At 42.4% G+C, this 21431-nt stretch overlaps 1 protein-coding gene across 1 annotated transcript; it reads right to left on the reverse strand.

The window, feature by feature from the left end:
• Positions 1-12819: 12819 nt before the first annotated feature.
• PCK1 (phosphoenolpyruvate carboxykinase 1) lies at positions 12820-20433 on the reverse strand. The gene is made up of 10 exons (XM_040609082.1): positions 20273-20433; positions 19804-20078; positions 18254-18435; positions 17473-17676; positions 16968-17155; positions 15864-16026; positions 15509-15733; positions 15287-15418; positions 14487-14582; positions 12820-13893 (listed from the first exon to the last, which is right to left on the reverse strand). Exons 2-10 carry the CDS (start codon positions 20025-20027, stop codon positions 13439-13441), a joined length of 1869 nt encoding a protein of 622 aa, XP_040465016.1. The 5' UTR covers positions 20028-20078; positions 20273-20433; the 3' UTR covers positions 12820-13438.
• Positions 20434-21431: the final 998 nt, after the last annotated feature.

The raw sequence follows: 21431 nt of genomic DNA on the forward strand, positions 1-21431 counted from the left end.
GTGGCCTTGGCCACTGCAAAGCTTTGGACATCCAGCCTCCCCATAACTGCTCAGCCAGCCCCCTCCTTGCACAGCGAAGCCCCCCCAGGCCAGCACAATCCCTGTGATTTCTGTACAACTGCTGCAGTCTGTCCTGGCAATATGCCACCAAGGCTGAATACAAATAAAGTTGGTCTGTCCATCAGTTTACTTAGTGGTGTGTGCGTTGCCCTCTGAAAATACAATGTTTACCCTGGTGGCTGTAGCGCCGGGTTCATACATGCAGGTGAAGCGTTCCTGGGCCAAAGTACAGTCAATCCAGCCGGCTGCAAGCAGGAATCTAACACGTTGGAGAACAAACATGTTACGCCAGCAGGTGAGCTGGAGCTGCATTCCTGAGTGTTTTTGCCTGCTGTGGGTGTCCCTGGGATAGCGAAGCTGATGGGGGAGCTGCCCAGTGTCCCCTTCTCTTAATTAAAACAAAAGCGTAGCTAGGCTTTATCAGGTTGTGTTAATTAACACACAGGGATAAATCCACTTATTTTAGAGCTGCCTCTTTTCTGTACCTGTTGGCCATATTTGTGTGTTGGTCTTGTATTCACCTCCTTTTGCACTTCATGTTCGTGGAAGTGTTGGGTGAGGGGGATCTCAAGAGGACTCTAGTGTGGTCTCTGAGCTGTTGCCAGGGCTGATTTGGGTCAGTTGTGTCTTGCTCTAGAAACATCCAAGGACAGAGACTCCTCAGCCCCACTGCATTGCAACAACCCTCCAGGAGAAACTATCTTGATGGTCAACTGGACACCCCCAGGTGCAGCCCGTGGCCCCTCAGCATGTCTCCAGCACTGCAGGACATGGGGCTCTGCTCTTCCAGCCTTGCTAGCTCCCTCTGCCTGGTTTCCAGCTTTGGAGTAGCTGGAGTGAGGCAGCCTGGTAGGTCTGGGGGTTGCCAGTGAAAGATATACCTTTTTTCTTTTTTTTTTCTCCAAAGAAATACATATTTTTCAATGAAAACAAACGCTGTGTGCTCTTGTTCTTGCTGCTGGCCTAGGTCAGTCCTGTGGTCTGCTCAGTCCCTTCTTCATGGCAGGAGACTGCAGATGTCCTATGGCTTGGAAATGAAACCTGCCCTGAGAGGAAATGCCTTCCTGGTGCCCAGCTGGGAAGCATGATTTTTTAAAAAAAAAATAATCTTTTAAAATGTGACTTATCCACCATTTCAGCTGAAGCCAGAGTGGTGAACACTGCTGGGAAATGGGGTTTGGATCTGAACGCTTCCTCTGTGAGCTCCAGAAGGGTGGCGGAGTCTTATCTCTCTTCAGTCTCCCTTGGCAACATCTATTTACATGGCTGCACAAGCTGCTGAAATAGTTATTTCATCCTAGCCTTTTGTTTTGTTTCATTGGAAACCAATATTTAGGCCATGTCAAGGCTTGAATTCTTTTGTGGCACATTTAATCCAGGTTTGATGGTTTGCTCAGGTCCCAGAGGTAGAAAACAGAGTAGAAATAAATACAGGGGAGGAATTGCTGGGATGTGAAAGAAACTGGGGGTGGGGGGGATGAAGACTTCCCCTGAAGTCTCAGCAATTTGGCAGAAAGCCTCTATCAAATTTTTGTAATATGGCTCATAAGAATTTATGAATCTTTGTTTAGAAAGGAGGGAGGTGGTTTCAAGCCTCTGGTGGCATGGCCAGATCATTAAGAAAGTTCTCACTGATTGAAGGATTTTGGGATTCTGTGCACAGCTGATGGGGGTTAGTCCATCCTGTGGGTTGTTGATGCTCCTGTCTCCTGAACTTCTTGTCCTGGCTGGTGGCAGCAGCATGGGACAGTGCTGATGGGTGTTGTCTCCTTCAGCCTGCAGTGATGGGGACCTCACTGGTGGTTTCTGGTGCCTGCATCTATTTTGCCTCTGTATTTTGTAAGCCAACAGCATCCTCACCCTCACACAGAGGTGGTGGCATTGGATTGTGCCTAAAGATCCGCCTCCTGCTGGGTCTCCCACCCATCCCTGTGCCTCCAAGGGGGTCTCTTGGTGCCTCTTTGTCCTCCCAGCTGCTCTGTCTTGCCTGTTTTGACCATAAGTTCTCTGGATGAGGAGCTTTTGATGGAGATGGGAGGTTATTGTCCTGTTTGTGCCTGGGGTGCTGTTATTTCAAACCACCAAAGCAGTATTTCTGCTGTAGCTGAGCAGCCTTTGCCCAAGTATGTATTTGCATAGGAGTCTGGAGGAGAATTTCACTTACTGCCTTATCAGCCTTATCTCCCTCTCCCCTGAAGCCAGAGCAGTGAGGAGTGTTTTCTTCTCATTTATCTGTGTACCTGCCTTAGTGATTGCCCAGGAGAGATGGGGAATACTGTAGATATCTAAACAAATCACTTTCTTCTGATATGCCTAAGTTACTCCAGGAATCAATTTTACCACATTGCTTATCAGCCTGGATAGGGCACTGCTGCTCCTACTGCATAGCTCAGACCCAGATCCAAGCAAGATCTCTTGGAAAGCTTTTATCTAGGTTTGATTTCTAGCAAAGATAAGCATTATCTGCACAAAATAAACTTTTTTGCCCTGTAACCCCTAGCGATGTTACACATGGGAGATCGTGACAGGACTGCCAAAACAGAGCCAGACAAAGGGCCAGTTTGCATTTGCTTCTCAGGGTTGGGCAGTGCTGGCAGCAGCGTCTGGCTCTGCTTGCTGAACTGCAGGCTGGTCCCACTGGGCTGCTCAAACCTGCCTTTGACAGCACCTCGTTCCTCATCACTGCTCTGTGTCTCCCTCAAGCTCCATGCGTGCTCCCAGCCCTCATCCCACCCTGCAAGTGGTTGTCGCCTTTTCCTTCCTTCCCCCAAACCCATATGGATGCAGCCCCCAGAGGCACCACATGCTACTATGTAGCACAAGACAGTCTCTCCTACTCCTCTTCCTCATATTCCTCTTCCCTCACCCTTTCCACTGGTGCTAAGGGGATGGGGGAGTCTAACCCTCACCCCAAGGGTAACCGCCTCGCGCCTTTGTGATCACTGCCTTGTGTTTGGCAGCACATCGTTGGTGGTGACGCAGAATAACTTGGCCTAAATAATGCATTACAAGAGCTGATCTCTCTGTGCAGATCACTTTGCTGGCTTTGTAAAGTTAATCAGTTTACATGTTGCCATTAGGTCAGGAAAGGTCCGTTTACCTTAAATAATTAATCGAGATCAATTAAACACAGGGTAATTGTGAAGAACAGAGAAGGCAGAATGACCCTCGTTTCTTCCAGTTCTTTATCCTGCTTTGGCAGCCCAGTGCAATAGCACATCTTACAGAGCATGGGCAGTGGAAGGGTAACTTACATTTACGTTTAGTGATGACAGCTCTATCCCGAAGGTTTGACCTAATTACTGTGTCTTGTCTCTACTGCTGTCTGGGAGTTATTGTTGCTGTCATACTGGCAAATGTAGCTAATGAAAACATCCAGTGGTTCCATTAAAATATTAGCGTGGTGAGTTGGCTCTGTTGTGCAAGTGTGAATGAATGTTTCTATGTTTCTGAATTTTTTGGTTGACTGTCTTATCAAGTCTATCATCAAAATAAATACTTGTTAGAACTTGTTAGGAGGATATTTTCCAAAGAAGAAACTTCTTGAAAAGAATTCTGTAATGCATTTGATAATCATTAAAATGCTGATAGAAGGTACAGAGGACTAAGTTTCTGGCAGAGCTGGATGAGGGAGCAACATGGCAGACCAGAAACAACGTAAACCACCTCCCCTAACAGGGAATTGAAACCCCTGTTATCTAGGAGAACTTTACAGAGGCTGAGAGCTTTGGCCATTTTAGCTGACCTTGGAGCTGCCTGGTGCTAACTTGCAGTGGTTTCCGTGGACTGTTTCTTGGGCTTTTTATTGCATAAATAAGTTGGTTCAACATAGCAGCTCTCCCAGTGACACAGCTTTACACAAGCCCTTTGGAGGTGGGGGCTGGCGAGATGATGCAGGATGTTCCTGGAAGGAGCCAGTTTCCTTCACTCCCACTGAGTTACAAAACTTGTTTTCCCATTCTGAGAATCACCAGTGCAGAAGGACCATAAAGAGTTTTAAGAGGACTTTCTTTGGCTCGCTTGTTAGGAAGCTCTTTGCAGTGAACTGGCAAATGCCTGCTGCTTGCTGGCTGGCCTCCTCCCCGAGCAGGGGAAGGATTAGCTAAGGTGGCTGTGTTTGCAGTCCTCTTAACTAGCATAAGGATTACTTTAGTAGGATAATCTCTCTGGCCCTAACTTCCAGAAAGAAGAAAAGTAAGTCCCTGTGCCATGGCAGACTTTGAGAGTAACGCAGACTTGCAAGATACTGTAACATGGGTGCTTTTTTTGAAATGGGAGACTCTTACCCTGAAGAAGCGATAGGTTTCTGTCAGAAGCAAGGCATATAGAAGGCAAATAGTTTCTTGCTCAAATGGGTGTGCTCAGAGACATGAACGGGCTAGACGTGGATTACTGCTCTGAAATGATTTCTTCTGCTACCTACCCTTCACTCTCGTAGAGTCTCTGCTTGTGGTCTGTTGCAATAGCTTTGCTTATTCTTTGTCCTCAGACATGGTATTTTTATATGGATACATCTATAGATAGTACATTATAAAAATGTTCCACACCATGATAACTAGCTGATCTTTTTGCTTCTGATAGGGAAGTCGAAGAGATTTTGTTTGGCTGTAATTCCTAGAGATTGGCATGTTAATGAAGTAGTCAATGAACTTTGAGTTGGATGTTGCAATGTCCTGCGAGCTGCAGGATTTATCTGGATTACTTTTCAGAGGATCTGTGTCCTGTCTGCTCCACAGGGAGGTTCATAGAGCAGTCCATAAATCCTCAGCAGTACACACAATGGATTTTGTTTTAATTTATAATCTACCCCCAGTCACAGTACACTGCTAACTAGTTGTTGATCTGGCTGGGGCGCCTGCTGGGCTGACATAACCTGCGTGCAATGTACACTCAGCATCTCTCCAGGCAAGTGTGGTTCCCCTTCAGTGTAAATCCCACTACCTGGCAGCAAAGCACAATAGTCTAATATGTCCAAGGAAATATAGTCTGGAAATATTTATGCTACAAGGACTTCGGTAATATGTGTCCCTGTGTTGTGTCTGCTGTCAGTCACCTAATTTCAGTAGTGTTAATATTGAGAGGTGTCTAGTTCTGCACACAGGCAGGCTACAAACCTTCTGATAACAACAGAACCTCCAGCCACCAAAATCACTGACCTGCTTTGTTCGGAGGGGCTGCGTTCATTCTCTTAGATGCTTTTGAGGTTTAGTGATCAGGGAGTACTTAGCACTATATCCAGAAGTTCTGGGGAGGAAAACTGGCAGCTGTGTGAGCCTTGGATGCCTACAAAGAGTTAACTTGCACCACTGGTTGCATGACAGCCCCCAGCTGTCTGTGCCTTCCCCTCCAGCGTTTCTCTCCATTATTTCATCAAAGCAACAGGCATGGTTTTAATTTTCCATGACTTGCTTATGAAATATGATCCTTGCTGTAATAAAGAAATGATTTGGTTTGTAATGGATACATAAGAAATCAATTTCCTATTTTTAAATTGGGTGGGATTAACAATGAAGCAAACAATAAGCAGAAGGATGGGGAGAGAAGGATGGGAGAAAGACCCAGCACCCCCCAGACAGGGCTGACTGCGCTTCGATGTGTTACACTGTGTTTGTTAATGGCTTCACCGAGGCAGTCACAGCTGTAGTGTTTCTTCCAATGTATATTCATTTTCTGTTTGAGATCATAATGTTGGGATGATTGCTGAAGATTCATGACTTTCCTTCTGCCTAGCAGTGACATTTAAGGTGCAACATGGTTTCTGTTAAAATTCATGGTTCAAAAAAACCAGCACCAACATAAATGTCTTGGGAACAGATGCCTTCCAGCATCCAGCAAACACATTCACCTGGACCGGGAGGTTGGGAGCTGCTTTCCAGCAACGGGAACAGAAGCAGCTTCCAGCTTCTGGTTCCTAAGGGTATAGCTATATGGGAGAGAGATGCTTGTTTGGAGATACTGCAGTAGTGTGACACAGTCTGTGGCGAGTTTTCTAGCTGTCATTGTTAGAAACAGTCTGGTGCCTGAGTATCAGCCCCCCTCCTTTACCTTTCTCTTACAGCACTGCTTGGGGACCCCCAGGCCAGACAGCTGTCAGCAGTCCTGCACAAGACTAATCGGTACAGTCAGCTTCCTGGCGGCTCTAGGCACCATATCTCTGCAAAAACACCTTCCAGTTCCTGCACCTGGTAGTCCTGTGCTGGTGTCCCACATACTCTGCCTGTGCTGGCAGAGCAGTCCCTCTGGTGAGGTCTGCTGGGGGAGTCTGAGAGGCACAAGGATTAGCCTTTAGTGTCTCAAGATGCTTTGCATGCTTTTTTTCTCTCCTAGCTCCCCTGGGTAATTCACCTCCTGTGTGGCACAAAGCGGGTACAGCGCTCACTTGGCATGTGTCAGGGACCGAGTGCAGGCCATGTGCTGCAGAGGCACCAATTTCACTCCAGGACACAGTTCCTTGAAGTTGCAGGCGTCTCTGAAGGCAGATTGGCCTTTAGACCTTGGACTGCAGACAGTTGATATAGTTCCTCTGCCAAGCCGCACCGAGCATTGCCAGCATGTTTTTGTGTTGTTAACAGATGTGCTGTTACTCCGTTTTCCTATGCACGCACACGGTGCATGCTCTGCTGTACAGGGAGCTCAGGGATCACAGTGTCCCTGGAGCTATCTGACTTGGAGGGTTTCGGAGGTGGGGTGCTGTGCATTCACAGTACGGGGGGTAACAAGCCTGTCTGGGTCTGTCCCCATCAGCAACTCACCAAATTGCAGTCTGGACCTGCTAGAGCTGCTCTTCTGGTGCCAGCATCTCCTCCTGGCCCAGCTCCATGCTTGTGCTAAGTGGCTTTGGAGCTGCCCCAGGGGTCTGTCACGGGTTGGAATTAGAGTTGTATTTGGCTGGCTGGTCTGTCTTTCCTTCCTGGATGCTATTGCTTTTTTTAGCTTATCTCAGTTCTGCATGGGTTTGTGAGTTCCTGCTGAAGTCTCTAACAAGATTTGTATGGTGGCTTCTTTTTCCTCCAAGCAATCATAATTTGGCCAGAAATAAATGTCTGCAAAAATCTTTTTAAAGTCTCTCCTTCATGTAGCTTTCAGCAGCCTTCTTGAGAGACAAGCCATAAAAAATGATGGGACTTTTGGAAATGGTTGGTGGGACTTCTAGGACTGGGCAGAAGTCCAAACAATTTATTGTAATCTTCTCCACATAGATCTGTTATTGCTGGGGCAGGTACCAGATGCATTATCACTACTAATCTGCAAGGGTGGAGGGGTGCCTGAGTGTAGATAACTAGGATGAAATGGAGCCAGATTTCTGTCTTATTAGAATAAAGACCAAATAAACTCCACAGAATCTGGAGGCCTGCTTCTACTTACAAGTCTCAGAAGGGTATTGTAGTTTTTTTACTTTAAGACCACCAGTCAACCCACAGTTCTCGGACAGCCTCCCCTCCCCTCTCCCAACTGCTGTCCAAGTTAAATTTATAGAAGCTTTTTTTTCCCCCTACTGGCTACCTCTGGAGCTTCAAGAACTGTTGGTAGCATTCCTAACTGAAAGGCAAAACCAGATCAAATGTACAAAAACAAACCTCAGCAAAGAACCCGCAGATTCATCTTGTCACCGCTGAAGCCAGCGGGAGCTCTGCCATCCAGCTCCACTGCCATGTGGCTCTTCATGAACTTGCTACTCAGTGACTGAGGTGGAACAAAAGTTCAGACGCACCTTAACCTGGTCACACTTGAACGAGCTATAGGAAAAGGAACATAGGAGTCAAACTGCTCAATGAAAGTGCAATGCACTGTCACCTCCAGAAGGTTCACTTGGATCTCACCACGCTTCTGGCTTTTGCCAGCCAGAATAACTCCTGGGAGAGTTGTACTGCTCTAGGCTTAGCGGTGCCTAAGTCATGCAAAGTCAGACCACTTCTGCAGTGTTACTGGATACTGATGGTGACGTTGTTTGCCCTGTGGGCTGGAATTTATCTCCATGTCACTTGCAAGCAAGGATCTGTTGGCTTCCGAGCCAGCTGAACTGGCATCATCTTGTAGCATTTAGGTTTCACTCTTTCCAAACCTTGGTTAAATTTAAAGCTGCTATTCATAGCTGTTCTCAGGATCTGGAGCTCCAGAATGCCATAGGAAGTTTCTGATCCATTCAGGAAGACACAGATAAATATAGTGATGGTTTCTGGTGAATAAAAGGAGGTTTTGTTGTGCTCTTTGCATTTATAGCTGAGATAGCGTTTGTGTACACGTGCTGTTGCTGTGCCAGCCCTTCAGCATGGTGGCAGGGCCCTTCTAGGATTTCATTGATGAGGTGATGAGGAAGACTTCAGACTGTTAAAGCCCCCAGAACTATACAGAGCAGGGGTAAGATCTGTTAACTGTGAGCCTAGAAGCTATTTCCCATGAAGGGTGAACTTGGTTTGTTCTGGAGAATAGCCGTTTGTCAGGATCAAATTTCTGGGAGGGACTGTTCCCATCTCAACCAGCACTGTGATGCTTTACAAGAAAAACTACAGACTAGTAGCTTGGTTTACAAAACGAACAACCACCAATGCCCCACCACCCCCACAACAAAAACAGGAGGAAAAAAAAATCCTAAACCCCCAAAACCCCAACACCCCTCCCCAAACGACAGCAGTTTTACAAATGGATATTTTTTAGCTGAATAAAAACCTTGAGGCTGCACAGAAATGGCACAAAAACTTTGAGATATTCCTTTGGGAGGATGAAAACAGATGTGTTTTTTTTCTTTTCCAATGGGCCAGTATCTGAAATTTCCAAAGACACAAAGAACTTTTCTGAGATGTGTGTTAGAAAAAGTTCTGCTAGCAGCTTATCAGCTTGAATGAAAGCTGAAGTCAGGTAATCTCAGAACCTTCATCTGGTCACACTTACACTGGACAAAAGCCACAGCAAGTCCAATGTTGCTAATATAAAGAGGAGCAAAATTAATTGCAAGGTGACCAATGTCACTGATGGTAGCAAAGGCAGGAAGTCCTTCGTGCTGGGTAGGTTCAGCTCAGAGGTCTTCTGCACAGTCTTTTGCAACAAAGGCACCATAATATTTGTGTTTGCAAGAATCGGATACAGCCTGAATTTTGCGTATTAACATATGTGGATTTCCGCAGTTTGCTCACAAAATCCTTCTCTGTTAAAATTTTGCAACCAAAAGTTATATCCGTGATGGCTGTAAAATGCAGTAAAGGCATACAATGGCTTGCTTTTTTCTTTTTTTTCCATCTAGCTGTTTTGTATACAGATTCACAGATGTGGCAGGATGTGTTTTGGAATCTTGGTGACTGGCGTTTGCCAGCACCCATTTGACAAATGTGCCCTTTTGCATCGCTGAGGTTAAACCGCTGCTGGAGATGTCCTCCATGATCAACAGCAAGGATTACTAACTTGGAATTTAGAGTGCTCTGCTTTGCCATTCATAAGCAGCATTTCAGTAGTCTTCCAACCAGGTAAATATCTAGTTACGATAATTGTCTTTCAGTTAGGGAGCTAATTGACTATACTGCAGCAAGTATGGAATAAATCATGTTACTATGGTAGCCAAGGTTTTTGGAAAACAGTTATTTCCCAGAGCACAAATGCTATTTCTCTGAATTTTACTTCTTTCCCTGAAAATAGCCCTATCATCACACAACTGTGAGAGATCTGAAGTTGGGTTTCACCTTTTTGCAATAAAAGTTCTGCAGCAAGCTGGATGTTGCTTTGTAGTTTTACTTATTTATTTGGTTTAACCTTCATCATGTTGACAGAATACAGGTGTGTGAATATCTTATATACTCAAGCTAATTACTACTGAGGCTGACATCTGAGAAAGGGATTTGAAGGAACAAGACAAAATACAGTCTAAATTTGACCTTGAAACATTAGAAATGAGTCGAAAGTATGGCATCAGGCTTGGAGGCTTCCTCAACCTGTGCAAAGATTGGACTAAGGTCTGTGCCTGGGCTCTGTGGCTTTATCTCTGCTAATAGGAGGACTTGGCACTGAAGCCAGACTTTCAGCCCAAGTAGATAAAGGTCACTTAGAGGGACTGTGCTAACTTTAAGGGAGTCGAGCACAGCCTCCCCCGGACATGGTGCATCCATCACTGTGTTGTCTTGTTTAGTGAATCGTGGCACAAACGAGGTATCAGAGACCGTATCTTCAATAGCATTAATAGTTAAACCGTGATTTTGATTTTGTCTGCCTTCATCCACCGGTACATCCACGAGGGTTTTAACAAGTATTTTGTTTCTCACTTCCCAGAATACCAAGTGCATTTCAAAACACAGCTGTTGCAAATGTTATGGCTCCATGCACTTCATGTGTTAGTCTTCCCTGTGCTTCCCTTCTCTGAATCACGTTTAATAAGCCAAGCTTTATATTTCTCTACTAATTTGTTGAAATTTATTGCATTTGTTGCTTTCCCCTCTTTCTTTTGAAAATCAGGGGAACTTCCAAATTTCAATTTAAAAGCATTTTGTTCTAATTCATTTTGTTTTTATGGAGCATAGTATTTGTTGGAGGGAGAGAAGTTGAGATCATAATCTGGCACGGTTGACTAAGTTTCTAAATTTTAAACCACCACCTTCTCTCTTTTTAAACATTTTCTCTGCCAATACTAAACATTTTGATCATTCAAAATGTAAATTGTACTCCCCATAGATCCTGATGGTTTGCGGATATATTTACATACAAAGGAGCTGTTGAGTGACTCATGCAAAAAGTTATTTTCTTGTTCTCCGCCTTAACAGTACAGCAGTATTTTTCCTCCATTTTCTGTAGTTTCCGGAATGATTTGCGTGCCCGTCGGTCTCTGAGCAATGTTTGAAAAGGCGCACGTGGTTAAAATGTGTGGAGTGGGAGAACCGCAAATGGTTTAAGTATTTTTGCCAGAAGTGCTCGTGATAGCCACTTTCCATGAGTTGCGTTATGTTACATGGAAAGAATACCCGAAGTAGAGCCCCGAGGGCAGTGGTGGTCAGGGGAAGGAAAGGCTGCCAGCCTCTCGGGGCGAGGAGGAGAAAGCAAGGGTTCGTCAGAATATAAAATCTAGTGTTCTGGGCTGGGGTAAGGTGTGCTCAAGGCAGTTAGCACCTTACAACACCCATCTCGCTGGTTGGGTGTGTGCGCTAAGATCACAGTTGCATTGCCCCACAGTAGTGGTGCCTATCTCCTCATTGAGCAGCATTTTATGGGACAAGGGTCCCTTGGTTCTCCCATGTCCATATGCCTGCTGGGCTTGGGCATTTGGCGCAGGGTCTTCTAGCATGGAAGTACAAATTGTTTCTTTTGTGATATTCAGAATATTGAGCCTGGCTTTGTTTGAGAAGGCAGAACAGCATACTGGAGCTACTCAGAGAGCCCTGGAAAGCCCCAAGCTTCTGTACATCTCCTAGGCAGCATTTCAAAATGTGCTTGGAACATGTTTGCACTGCTCGGCACTGGGATCCTCTCATGAGGCCACTAAAAAATTCTGAGACTGTAACTGGCCATAACTCTCCAATACAAGTATGCTGGATTTTCTTTAATCTCTTTGTTCTTCCTTAGACTTATTCAAATACAAAGTCCAATATTGTCATATCAGTTTAGGAATGGCCCATGCCTTTCATCAACTATTTATAGAAATAGTTTATAAACAGCTTTATTTTATACACATGATAATAGTCCTTGAATCTGAGGAGTGCATATACTAGTCTCTTGGCTCACTTCCTCTGACTCCTTTACTGCCTTCCACCTTGTTTTTAATTTAATTTGGACCCCACTCGAGTACACAGGTTAATAATGGTCCTATAGGAGACCTGCATCTGTGCAGATGTGGTTTTTGACCAGCAAGGAGGTAAACTGATGATCATCTCTACAGAGGCTGCACTGCTCTCCTCTGCTTTTGTCACAGCTTTCTATTGTCTGTTTTTTTATGTGATGTATCAACTAATGCTGTATTATTCACTTCAGAGTTGATTATGTTTGTGTTAAGTCCTAAACATGAAGTCAGGAGGTAGAGGCTTTTCAGGCTATGTGACCTCTCCTAGCAAACTTGGAAGGGCATCTGTTGACCAGCCCTGGTACTGTTTGTTTTGCAAAGACATGGGATCTATAAAAAGGCTTATTACACAATGTAAGTGATTTTCTTTTTGCTAAGCAAATATTTGCAATATATTTTGGGAGATCAAGCATCCAAAGTGAAAAAGCAGGATACCTTCCAGTTGGAAGCATGTAAAGGACACTTTTAATTGAGAGAACATGGGATGGTTTTAGTGTCTCAGATTAACAAGGAAGCCAACACAGGCTCCTGCCCTTGTTTTCATTGAGCTCTAAGGCATTAGGCATCTCAACAAATCCAGAAAACTCTTCCCAAACTGCCTTTACTTCAACAGCTCCACTAGTTATTCTGGCAAAAGCCAAGGAACTGTGGAACAAGAGACAAAACCTATGACTTTTGCAAATGAGCAAGGTCCTAATATGGGGCTTTCCTAGAGTTTAGTTTATTTTATAAATGCCTGAAGTAACTAACAATACCCAGTTATGGAGAGCACATCACTAGCTGGATGACTGCTCACAGATGGTATTGTAAATTCTGGATCATTCCTTTGGCTTGAATAGAAGTTGCAAAGACAGTATAGGGCTTAAACTAGTTGGCTTAGGAGTAGCAGATCAATGCTAGTCAACATCTAACTTCCACATGTTAAATTCTTCCTGTGTTGTGTTATTGACAGGAGACTCAAATTTTATGCATATAGTTTATAAACAGTAAGAATACTGGAAATTAGGTCAGATTTTGTATAAACATTTATTTCAATAGTTTAAAGAACAAGCCGTTCAAAACATCTGGAAATCACAGGAACATGAGTCATATAATAGCAATATCTTAAATACGCATTAGTAATACAAAGTCATCTTTCACTCTGATAAAAGTTACGACTTCATTTTTCTAAAAAATATTTAAGCCATGAAATATGTTTAGGTAATATATATACAGCATCTCATTTTCTTCTTTCCTGTGGAGCCTGAGATGCTAGAGGTTTGAATGATGGAAACAGTGTGCTACACCTTGAAGGCTGAATTGGTTTGTATTGTATATGCAGAACTAGGCAAATAATTTACATCACAGCTATATATGCATGTAAGTGACAGATCAGGGTTTGAAGACCATGTGCACATACGTTCCCACAGCTGCTCACCTATTCACAAGTACTGATGTAGTTATAAATCATCAGGTCTGGAGTTATTTCTAGAATGCCCATAACTATATTCTAACTAAACTAAGACCTGCTTTCATTATAAACCCCTGCCCATCAGTGTGCTGTTATGCTTCCAGTAGTGATTTGGTAAAATGGGCTTGTCCTGTCTTAGTATATGTGGATTGATAAATAATTGTGGTTTTGATCAGCTACAACTGTTTTATCCTCATCTCTAAGGCAAGCATTTCCCTTTCTATTTCGTAAGGAAGGTCAGCATTAACTTGCACTTCAAAGTATTGTTTGATTTCTTCTACCTCCTTTTCCCAGAACTCTTTGGAGATATCAAACAGCTCAGTCAAGTTGACATCTTCTAAACCCTTCAAGTTCAAAGCAGTTTCAGCAGGGATGTAACCTATTGCAGTTGGTTTGGCTGAGGCTTTCCCTTCAATTCTGTTGAACATCCACTCCAGCACACGGGAATTCTCTCCATAGCCAGGCCACAGGAATTTCCCTTGGCTGTCTTTCCGGAACCAGTTAACATGAAAGATTCTTGGTAGTTTTGCAGCTGGACGATGTGCCATGCTGAGCCAGTGGGCTAAGTATTTGCCAAAGTTGTACCCAAAGAAAGGTCTCATGGCAAATGGATCGTGCATAATGATTTTGCCTGTTCAAAACACAAATGGATAAGGTAATAGATTGTACATTTATTCTAAAGCACAAAGATTCAGATCCTCCCAGAACTTAGTACCCATAGTTCCTTAGCTGCTCTTCTGTATCTGAACCAAAGAGCTTTAAAAAACAACACATGCATTATCCTTGATGTACAAAAAAAAGGACAAAATATTTTTTGGAATCAGTGGAAACTAGATTTCTTAAATCTCAGGTCAAGTAGCTTAAATGAAGATCCTTAAGAGCTGGATGTAATCATTCCCATATTTATGTTGAGCTCTAACAGAAAAGAAAATTTAAGTTTGTTTATCACAGACTGTAATGAGAACTCCATATCAAGGCTTTTGGCAACCCCATGCCTGCATCCTGTTCTGTATGCTTGCCACCTAGGGGATTATTTTGCTTAATTTGACTTTTATAGAGAATTTGGCTTTTAATTCCAGTACAAATATTTTCTATTGTGAAAATGCATAGGTTGCAAAATTAGCTGCCAAGACTGAAATGTGAAAGAGCAGGGGGGGAGGACAGAGCAGGCACTCCAGAGAGGATTGCTTTTAATACAGGTAGGCAGATTAAATTTTGATTTACCTTTGTGCTCAGCAGCTGCAGTTGCTTCAGATCTCATAGCTGCTCCTATAAATACTCCATGCTGCCAGTTAAAGGCCTCATATACAAGAGGCACACCTGTAAAGATCAGTAATTAGAGGTCCAGAAACATTCTTATAACAAGTTTTCTTACCTGAGATAGTGCCAAATGCATGTTACTGTAAAATGTATTCTAATTTTTCCTGTTTTTTTGATCAGTTCATTTCCTACCCTCTTACAACAAAGAAGTTTATATTAATGTTTTCAAAACTGGCTACTGATTACTGAACAAATCCATGTTGAGTTCCTCAGTAGGAGATATCTGGGACTTCAAATCCCCAGCAGATTTGACTTGAAATAGTCTAGTCCTGTGGTCATGATATTAGACTCAGACCTAGCATTACATCTATTTCTTTTCCAGCTTCAGGTGACCTTTAATGGATCAATTTATTTTACTTCCTTTTCTGTAAACTGTCAACAACTGGTTCATTTCTCTAATCGCCTCTTATCTGAACTAGTTAAACTGCAAGCACATAGAGATAAGTATAGCAGTTTGCTATGTGTCTATGTATTACCCAGGTTAGTGGGTCCTGGGGTTTTGTTAACATCGAACAGTTCAGACTTTGAAATATCAGTGGCTGTTAAGCATGTGTGTCAAAGGCTAACATGGAAAAGTTAGACTAACACGGCTATTTCCTTGCTTTTGCAGCTGTGAAAGCAAAACTTGTGTCTATGCCCAGTTGTGTTCCAACCCTTCTGCGGTCAGCACTTCACCCTTGATATGTGGCTGCTGCGTCTCTTACCAGCAGGTCTGCGGCCTCCAAATATTATCCCTTCAATGGGCACGCCTTGGGGTGATTCCCATGCAGGGTCAATCATGGGGCACTGGCTGGCTGGAGTGCAGAATCGTGAATTGGGATGAGCACAAGGTTCTCCTGTGCAGAATACAAGAAAAAGGTCGTAATGGCAGAATTAATTTGAATTCAGCAGAGAAAGCCGAGAGACTGTGGTGTGAACCAGATTACCATTATCTGGAGTCCAATCCTTGTTCTTCCACGAAGTCACTGTTATTCCTGGTGGTAGTATCTCATCAATGCCTTCCCAATAGACACCTCCATCACTGGTTTCTGCTACATTGGTAAAGATGGTGTTCTTGAATATGGTTTTAATAGCATTGGGGTTTGTTTTGACTGAGGTTCCAGGGGCAACACCAAAAAAGCCATTTTCTGGATTGATTGCCATTAAGTTGCCTGGAAGTTAAATGACAAAATATAAGTAAACCAAACTGGTTTAATTCTACCCGGAATTTTGTAGCATGTCTTGCTGCACCTAAAAGCAACCTATCCTGGACTGTAAAACAATCCAATTTCATTTCTATACCTTGTTCATCAAACTTCATCCAGGCAATATCATCCCCTACACACTCAATCTTCCATCCTGGCAGGCTTGGATTCATCATGGCCAAGTTAGTTTTTCCACACGCACTAGGGAATGCTGCAGCAAAGTACTTCTTTTTACCTTCTGGATTGGTAATGCCCAGGATCTATTGAAAAATTAATGCAACTGTTAAACATGGTCTTTTTTCTTGCAGTTCTTATTTTGAAGATTGTCTCCCAGCAAGTGGTAATGATAAAATATTTAATTATGCAAATTTGTTCCTACAGAAGAGGCACCACATAATACAGTTGAGAAATAACCCAAACTGTACTTTACTAATCAAAAAGTCTACTCTTCTTGCCCTTAGAATAGTTCTTACATTTTTAAAAAAATGTCAGGTAAGTATGTAACTCAAACATTTATTTATTTATTTATTGCTAATGAAAGTAGACTGTATATAGCTGAGACTAGAAGAAAACCAGGCAATATTTTTTTGGCTGCATAACTAGATTGAAGTGAAAGCATTTCATGTATGGATACTTCTGCACTTCTCAGGATCCATAGATGATATTTCTTCTGAGACTGTTCTTTTAGACACTTAGAAATTATTTTTTTCAGTAGTATTTTATGGTAGTAGAACGTTTAAATGACAGCAGAAGGTAAAGGCAGGAAGGGTACAAAGTAGAACTCATTTAGAAAATCTAGTATTTTCAGATTTTTGAGTGCATAGACCTCTTTATAATATGAAAGACATTTTTCAAAATTTACATCAATTTTTTGCTATTAAACTTGTAGGGGCAATGTGGATGCCCAGTGATGTTGATTAGACTGTGCTCAAATACATGGGTCTGCCTACAAGTAGTCAGTGTCAGCAGTTCCAAACCTTTCCTGGTTTCTGATTTTACAGGTATTATTTTAAAATGTTTGATATTTAACCTTGCAGGCAGTTTCCTATATCTCATAAGCCTGACGTGATAAATTCAGATCTAATGTTACAGGACTATCCATATGAGACTAATTTCATTAACAGCAAGATGTGATGTATTTATGTTGAGCTGACTTAAGGCTTAATGGCTGTTCAAACACACATGATTTAATAGCTCTTACCAGCATGTGCTCAGCTAGCCAGCCCTCCTCTTTGGCGATTCTGCTGGCAATTCTGAGTGCAAAGCATTTTTTCCCCAGTAAGGAGTTTCCTCCATAACCACTGCCAAATGAAATGATCTCTCTGCGATCTGGGAGATGAGCAATCAGCGTTAACTCCGGGTTGCATGGCCAGTTGTTGATTAATGGTTCTGCAGAACAGAATGTTGTACTCATGAATGCAGCAATTTCCATGCTGGATCACACTGTTTCATCAGCACTGAGCCTCTGATGGCAACCCATACCAGATGCTTCAAAGGAAATCCCCTGGTAAGTACTAGGGATAATAATCTCCTTTCCATGAAACTCTCATTGAGCTTTGATTCCTTTAATTAAGTTCTGAACCTAGTCCTGTTACACGAACCACCTTGGTCTTCTATGGTGAGTGTCTCCCATGTGCTGAGAACACAGTCTGCTCTGAAACATGCCTCTGGGAATTCCCAGGGTGAGAATTTTTAATGTCTCTTACCTTTGAGTGGTAGAGGACATCCAACAGAGTGAAGGCATTTTACAAACTCCCCATTGCTCAGGGCTTTCAAAGCAGCTGTTCCCATCCGTGTCATGATCCTCATGCTGGCCACTACATATGGTGAATCTGTCAGCTCAATCCCAATCTTGGACAAAGGAGACCCAATAGGCCCCATGCTGAAGGGGATGACATACATTGTACGTCCTGGAAAACAGGGAGTAGCAAGATGTGACAGAGCAAAACAAGGAACTTTTGAAATCTTTATTAACATGGAGGTTAATAAAAAGCTGTTTGTCTTGTGGGTGTTTCTGATGACGTTTAAAGATCTGTAGCTTTCTGTTTGTCTAATTGTGTAGCAAGAAGTTTTATCTTAAATACTGAAAGCAGCTATTCAGACAAATTGTCTAGTCAGTTGTAACGGTGTGTGGTGGCCAGGTTATCTGTTGGTGTAAATCACTGAACCTGGAATTATTGCTGGGGATGGGGGTCCTCCATTCTCACCTCACTTCTTATCTGCTACATGACTTCCTGAAAAAAAGTCACGCAAACTTTCCTACCTTGCTTTGCCCCTCTTTATGAAGAGAAGAATGCTGGAAAGAGACTGAGGACTATCCTTGTGTTTGGATCTGTGGTAAAAATCTGGATGAAACCAACAAAGTGACTAATTCAGGAGTATAAACATAAACCTTCAGCTAAAATCTTTCTTTAAAGATTACAGTAACTACTATTAGTGTCTGTGAAATCCTGGAAGTTCAATGTCAAGAGTCCTTTTCTTGCCCACCTTGCATGCAGCCTGGGAACCTGGTATTGAAAGCTTTCTCAAAATCTTCTTCAGACATCCAGCAGCCCAGCTGGCTAGTTCCAATTTTAGGGATTGGGGTGGTATCTCTCTGTTCTTGAGTGATGATAACAGTTCTGCTCTCAATTCTTGCCACATCTCTTGGATCAGTGAGAGCCAGCCAGCTGCATTTCACCAAAAATCAGGAAATTAGACCTTAATAATCAATATAGCATTTTTTACCCTTCTGTGGGACTTGCTTAGCATGAAAGGGTTCAATGCTTTGTAAGGCCAAAACTATGGTGACAGAGCCAATGTAACAGACAATCTCAAAAATCAGTCAGATACATTGTCTCATATGAATTGTTTCAAGACTTTCCCTTATGAATAAAAAACTATAAGGCCTAGGAAATTCTGGTTACATGTTAATACTTCTCTGGCTCTTATCTCAGTCTTATTTTCTGTTGCTAACTCCAGGGAAAAGTTAATCTCATTTAATTCTCATTCTCATCAGTGTGAAGTTGTTTTGCATAGGGACCACAAAATGATGCCTCAAGCGAAGTGGGTGCCAAGCAAGTACTGTAAGTGTTGGTATAAGTGCCTGTGGGATCAGAATCCAGCTTAGTGGATTGGCATAGTCCTTTAAGTTAGAGGCACTGCAAAAGGAATACTGAGTATAAGCATGATCATAAAAAGGGAAGCCTATTAAAGGGGATTCTTTTTCCCCTCTAAAGAATTTTTACCATCTATTTACAATAGAGAGGACTGTTTTACGTTTTCACCTCTGTGCATAGAAATTTTGCACAAGTATAAAAATGTTCTAGTTGGGCTGTCATAACCATCATCGCTACAGCTAAGCATATAATTAACAATGAATAATTTATCTGGTGAATCTTGCCCTTTTCTCTCCCAAATAGTCTGCAAACAGATTGCCAAATTCCTGCACTTAGTTATTCAAAAGTCTTTGCAGATTTCTTCCATAAAGATCTCTTGGTCGGCACGTAATTCCTGAGTATGTACTTGTTGTTAATATTCTCCTTTCATGTTGGATTAGCTGGGAGAGATGATGAAATATTTGAAAAAAGTATTTGCTGAATACATTACAGTCAAAGCTCATCGGCACGATATGAATAATGCCTGTACTGAATAATATTTGAACACCCACAGAGCTATTTGAATGCCACAAAAAAGTATTTGATGAATAAACTAATTGACTAAAATAGTAGAATTCTTCAAAGGATGTATTTTCTAAATAATATTTAGCCATTGCTAATGATTAGTTACATAAGTCTCATGACATTATTTCAGTTCCCTGATGTAACTAATCAATAGAGACAATGTACAGTTGATAGTCCAATTGAATAATATGCTTTAAGTTAATTTTTAGAAGAAAAAGTTTGCTTTTCCTCAGCATTTCACCTATGTAAGCTACAGTGCCAAAATGTTCATGGAAAGCAAATATTAAAGGTTTATAAGCAGTTTTAAAAATAAACAGGGCAGAAAATGCATATTGCAACTCTGAGATGATACTTGGCTTCTTTCAGGCTACTCACCAGTTTTCATACTTGCTCAGCTTCTTGACCATGCCTTGTTCTACCATGATATCCAGAATTTTTTTGTTTTCTTCTTCTGAGCCATCGCAGATATGAATGCTCTCAGGCTGGCACAGCTTAGCATTACTTTCAATGAAATCCCTTGCTTCTGGAGGCAGGCTCTGCAAATCTCCCTGGACAACCTTGGGCATGACGTTTACCTCTGCTTTCAACTGGGGGGGCATTACTGAACCTGTAGTGGATCTTGTTGATGGCTTTGAAATACTGATCACAATCTAAAATCAAATATATTGGGTGCGTTAGCATACTATGACATTCTACCCAGTGTCAACAAGCCTTTCTAACAATGTATAATGCAAAGGTAGAATCTGTAATAGACTTAATCATGTACTTCTGGTTTAAAATCAATATAGAGAACTTGGATCAGCAGTAATTTCAAGCTGGAAAAAATAGAGGCCATTCTACTTACTGTCTTTATAAGATTGAGTTGGATGTCAGAGAGGATTTTGCAGTAGTTTTCAGTTGATCCTGTTTCACTTCCTTTGGAGTGTCTTTGCGATCAGTGCTTTTCAAGGAAGCATCCTTCTTCCTTAAATATTCTTCGTGGTAGTGTCCATCCCACTAGGTGAGGCCAGAGAGGCTTGTCCTTTACGTCAGCACTGGATGTGTCTTGGGACAGTGCCACTGACACTGTCATCATACAGAGTTTTCAACAATGCAGCCCTGACAAGGTAATCATTTAACAGGTTTGATTAATGAATGCTGAAAGCGGTGATTCTTAGCCCCCAGGTTTGTTGTTTTGAAGTAGTTACAAAATTTAGCAGTTTAACCAAACTTTGATCCAGTTTGGCTTTGAAACCTAAAACGTCACAACTTCTCAGTGTGTGGGAAAGGTTGAGTACAAAGAGTATCTGGAACTGGGAACACAGAGGTCATCCAGGCTAAGCACATTTGCCTGCATTTTGTAGACAGATGCTTGCTAGTTGGCTGTGAAGTGGAGGCTCGTCCAAGGTGTGTTTACTCACCTTCAGAACATTGCCTGATCCAGGGATAAAGTTCACCAGTGAGCACTGACAGGCCTGAATAACCACTATATACTCATATACGCCTGCCTGGAGGCCTTATTTTAGTCTGTGCAACTCTAAAAAAAAAAAAACAAGCAATGTAAATCTAAACGTTGGGTTTCCTTCAGTGTAGGAGAGAAAGTTTTTGCTTATGGCTTGCTTTAGGATCTTGCAAACTGAACAGTTATTTTCTGTTGCTACAAGCTCAGAAGAGGCAGATCAGCAAGTGTGTCTCGGTAATTAACCCCCTCCTTCAAATGTTATGTTTTATTTTACTGGGAGTCCTATGAGGGCCATAAAATATTCACCCATGTTTGAATCAGTACTCAAAGAAAAGGCACAAAACTGCTCAGGAATGTACCTGTACACTCTGTTATATGTGTGAAGTGCACTGTCTGCATATGTACGTATACAGACATGTGTACATATCTGTATCTGCTGTGGCAGTATATGATACCAACAGCCACTACTATCCTTAGAATTCTGAGGGTTAGAGAGTGACCTCAGACACTTCCCAAGACAGACCTCAGTCTTGCCTCTAATGATTCCTGCCAGCCTGTCTGT

This window comes from Falco naumanni, chromosome 10, assembly GCF_017639655.2.
Source record: "Falco naumanni isolate bFalNau1 chromosome 10, bFalNau1.pat, whole genome shotgun sequence".
Lineage (NCBI taxonomy): Eukaryota > Metazoa > Chordata > Aves > Falconiformes > Falconidae > Falco > Falco naumanni.

Excerpts from the sequence above, each read along its gene's own strand:
- PCK1 (XM_040609082.1), bottom strand. The coding sequence starts at position 20,027 with ATGCCCCCCCAGTTGAAAGCAGAGGTAAACGTCATGCCCAAGGTTGTC. Across the intron at positions 15,734-15,863 it reads GATGAAGTTTGATGAACAAG|GCAACTTAATGGCAATCAAT; the intron begins GTATAGAAATGA and ends TTTAACTTCCAG. Across the intron at positions 15,419-15,508 it reads GGATTGGACTCCAGATAATG|GAGAACCTTGTGCTCATCCC; the intron begins GTAATCTGGTTC and ends TATTCTGCACAG.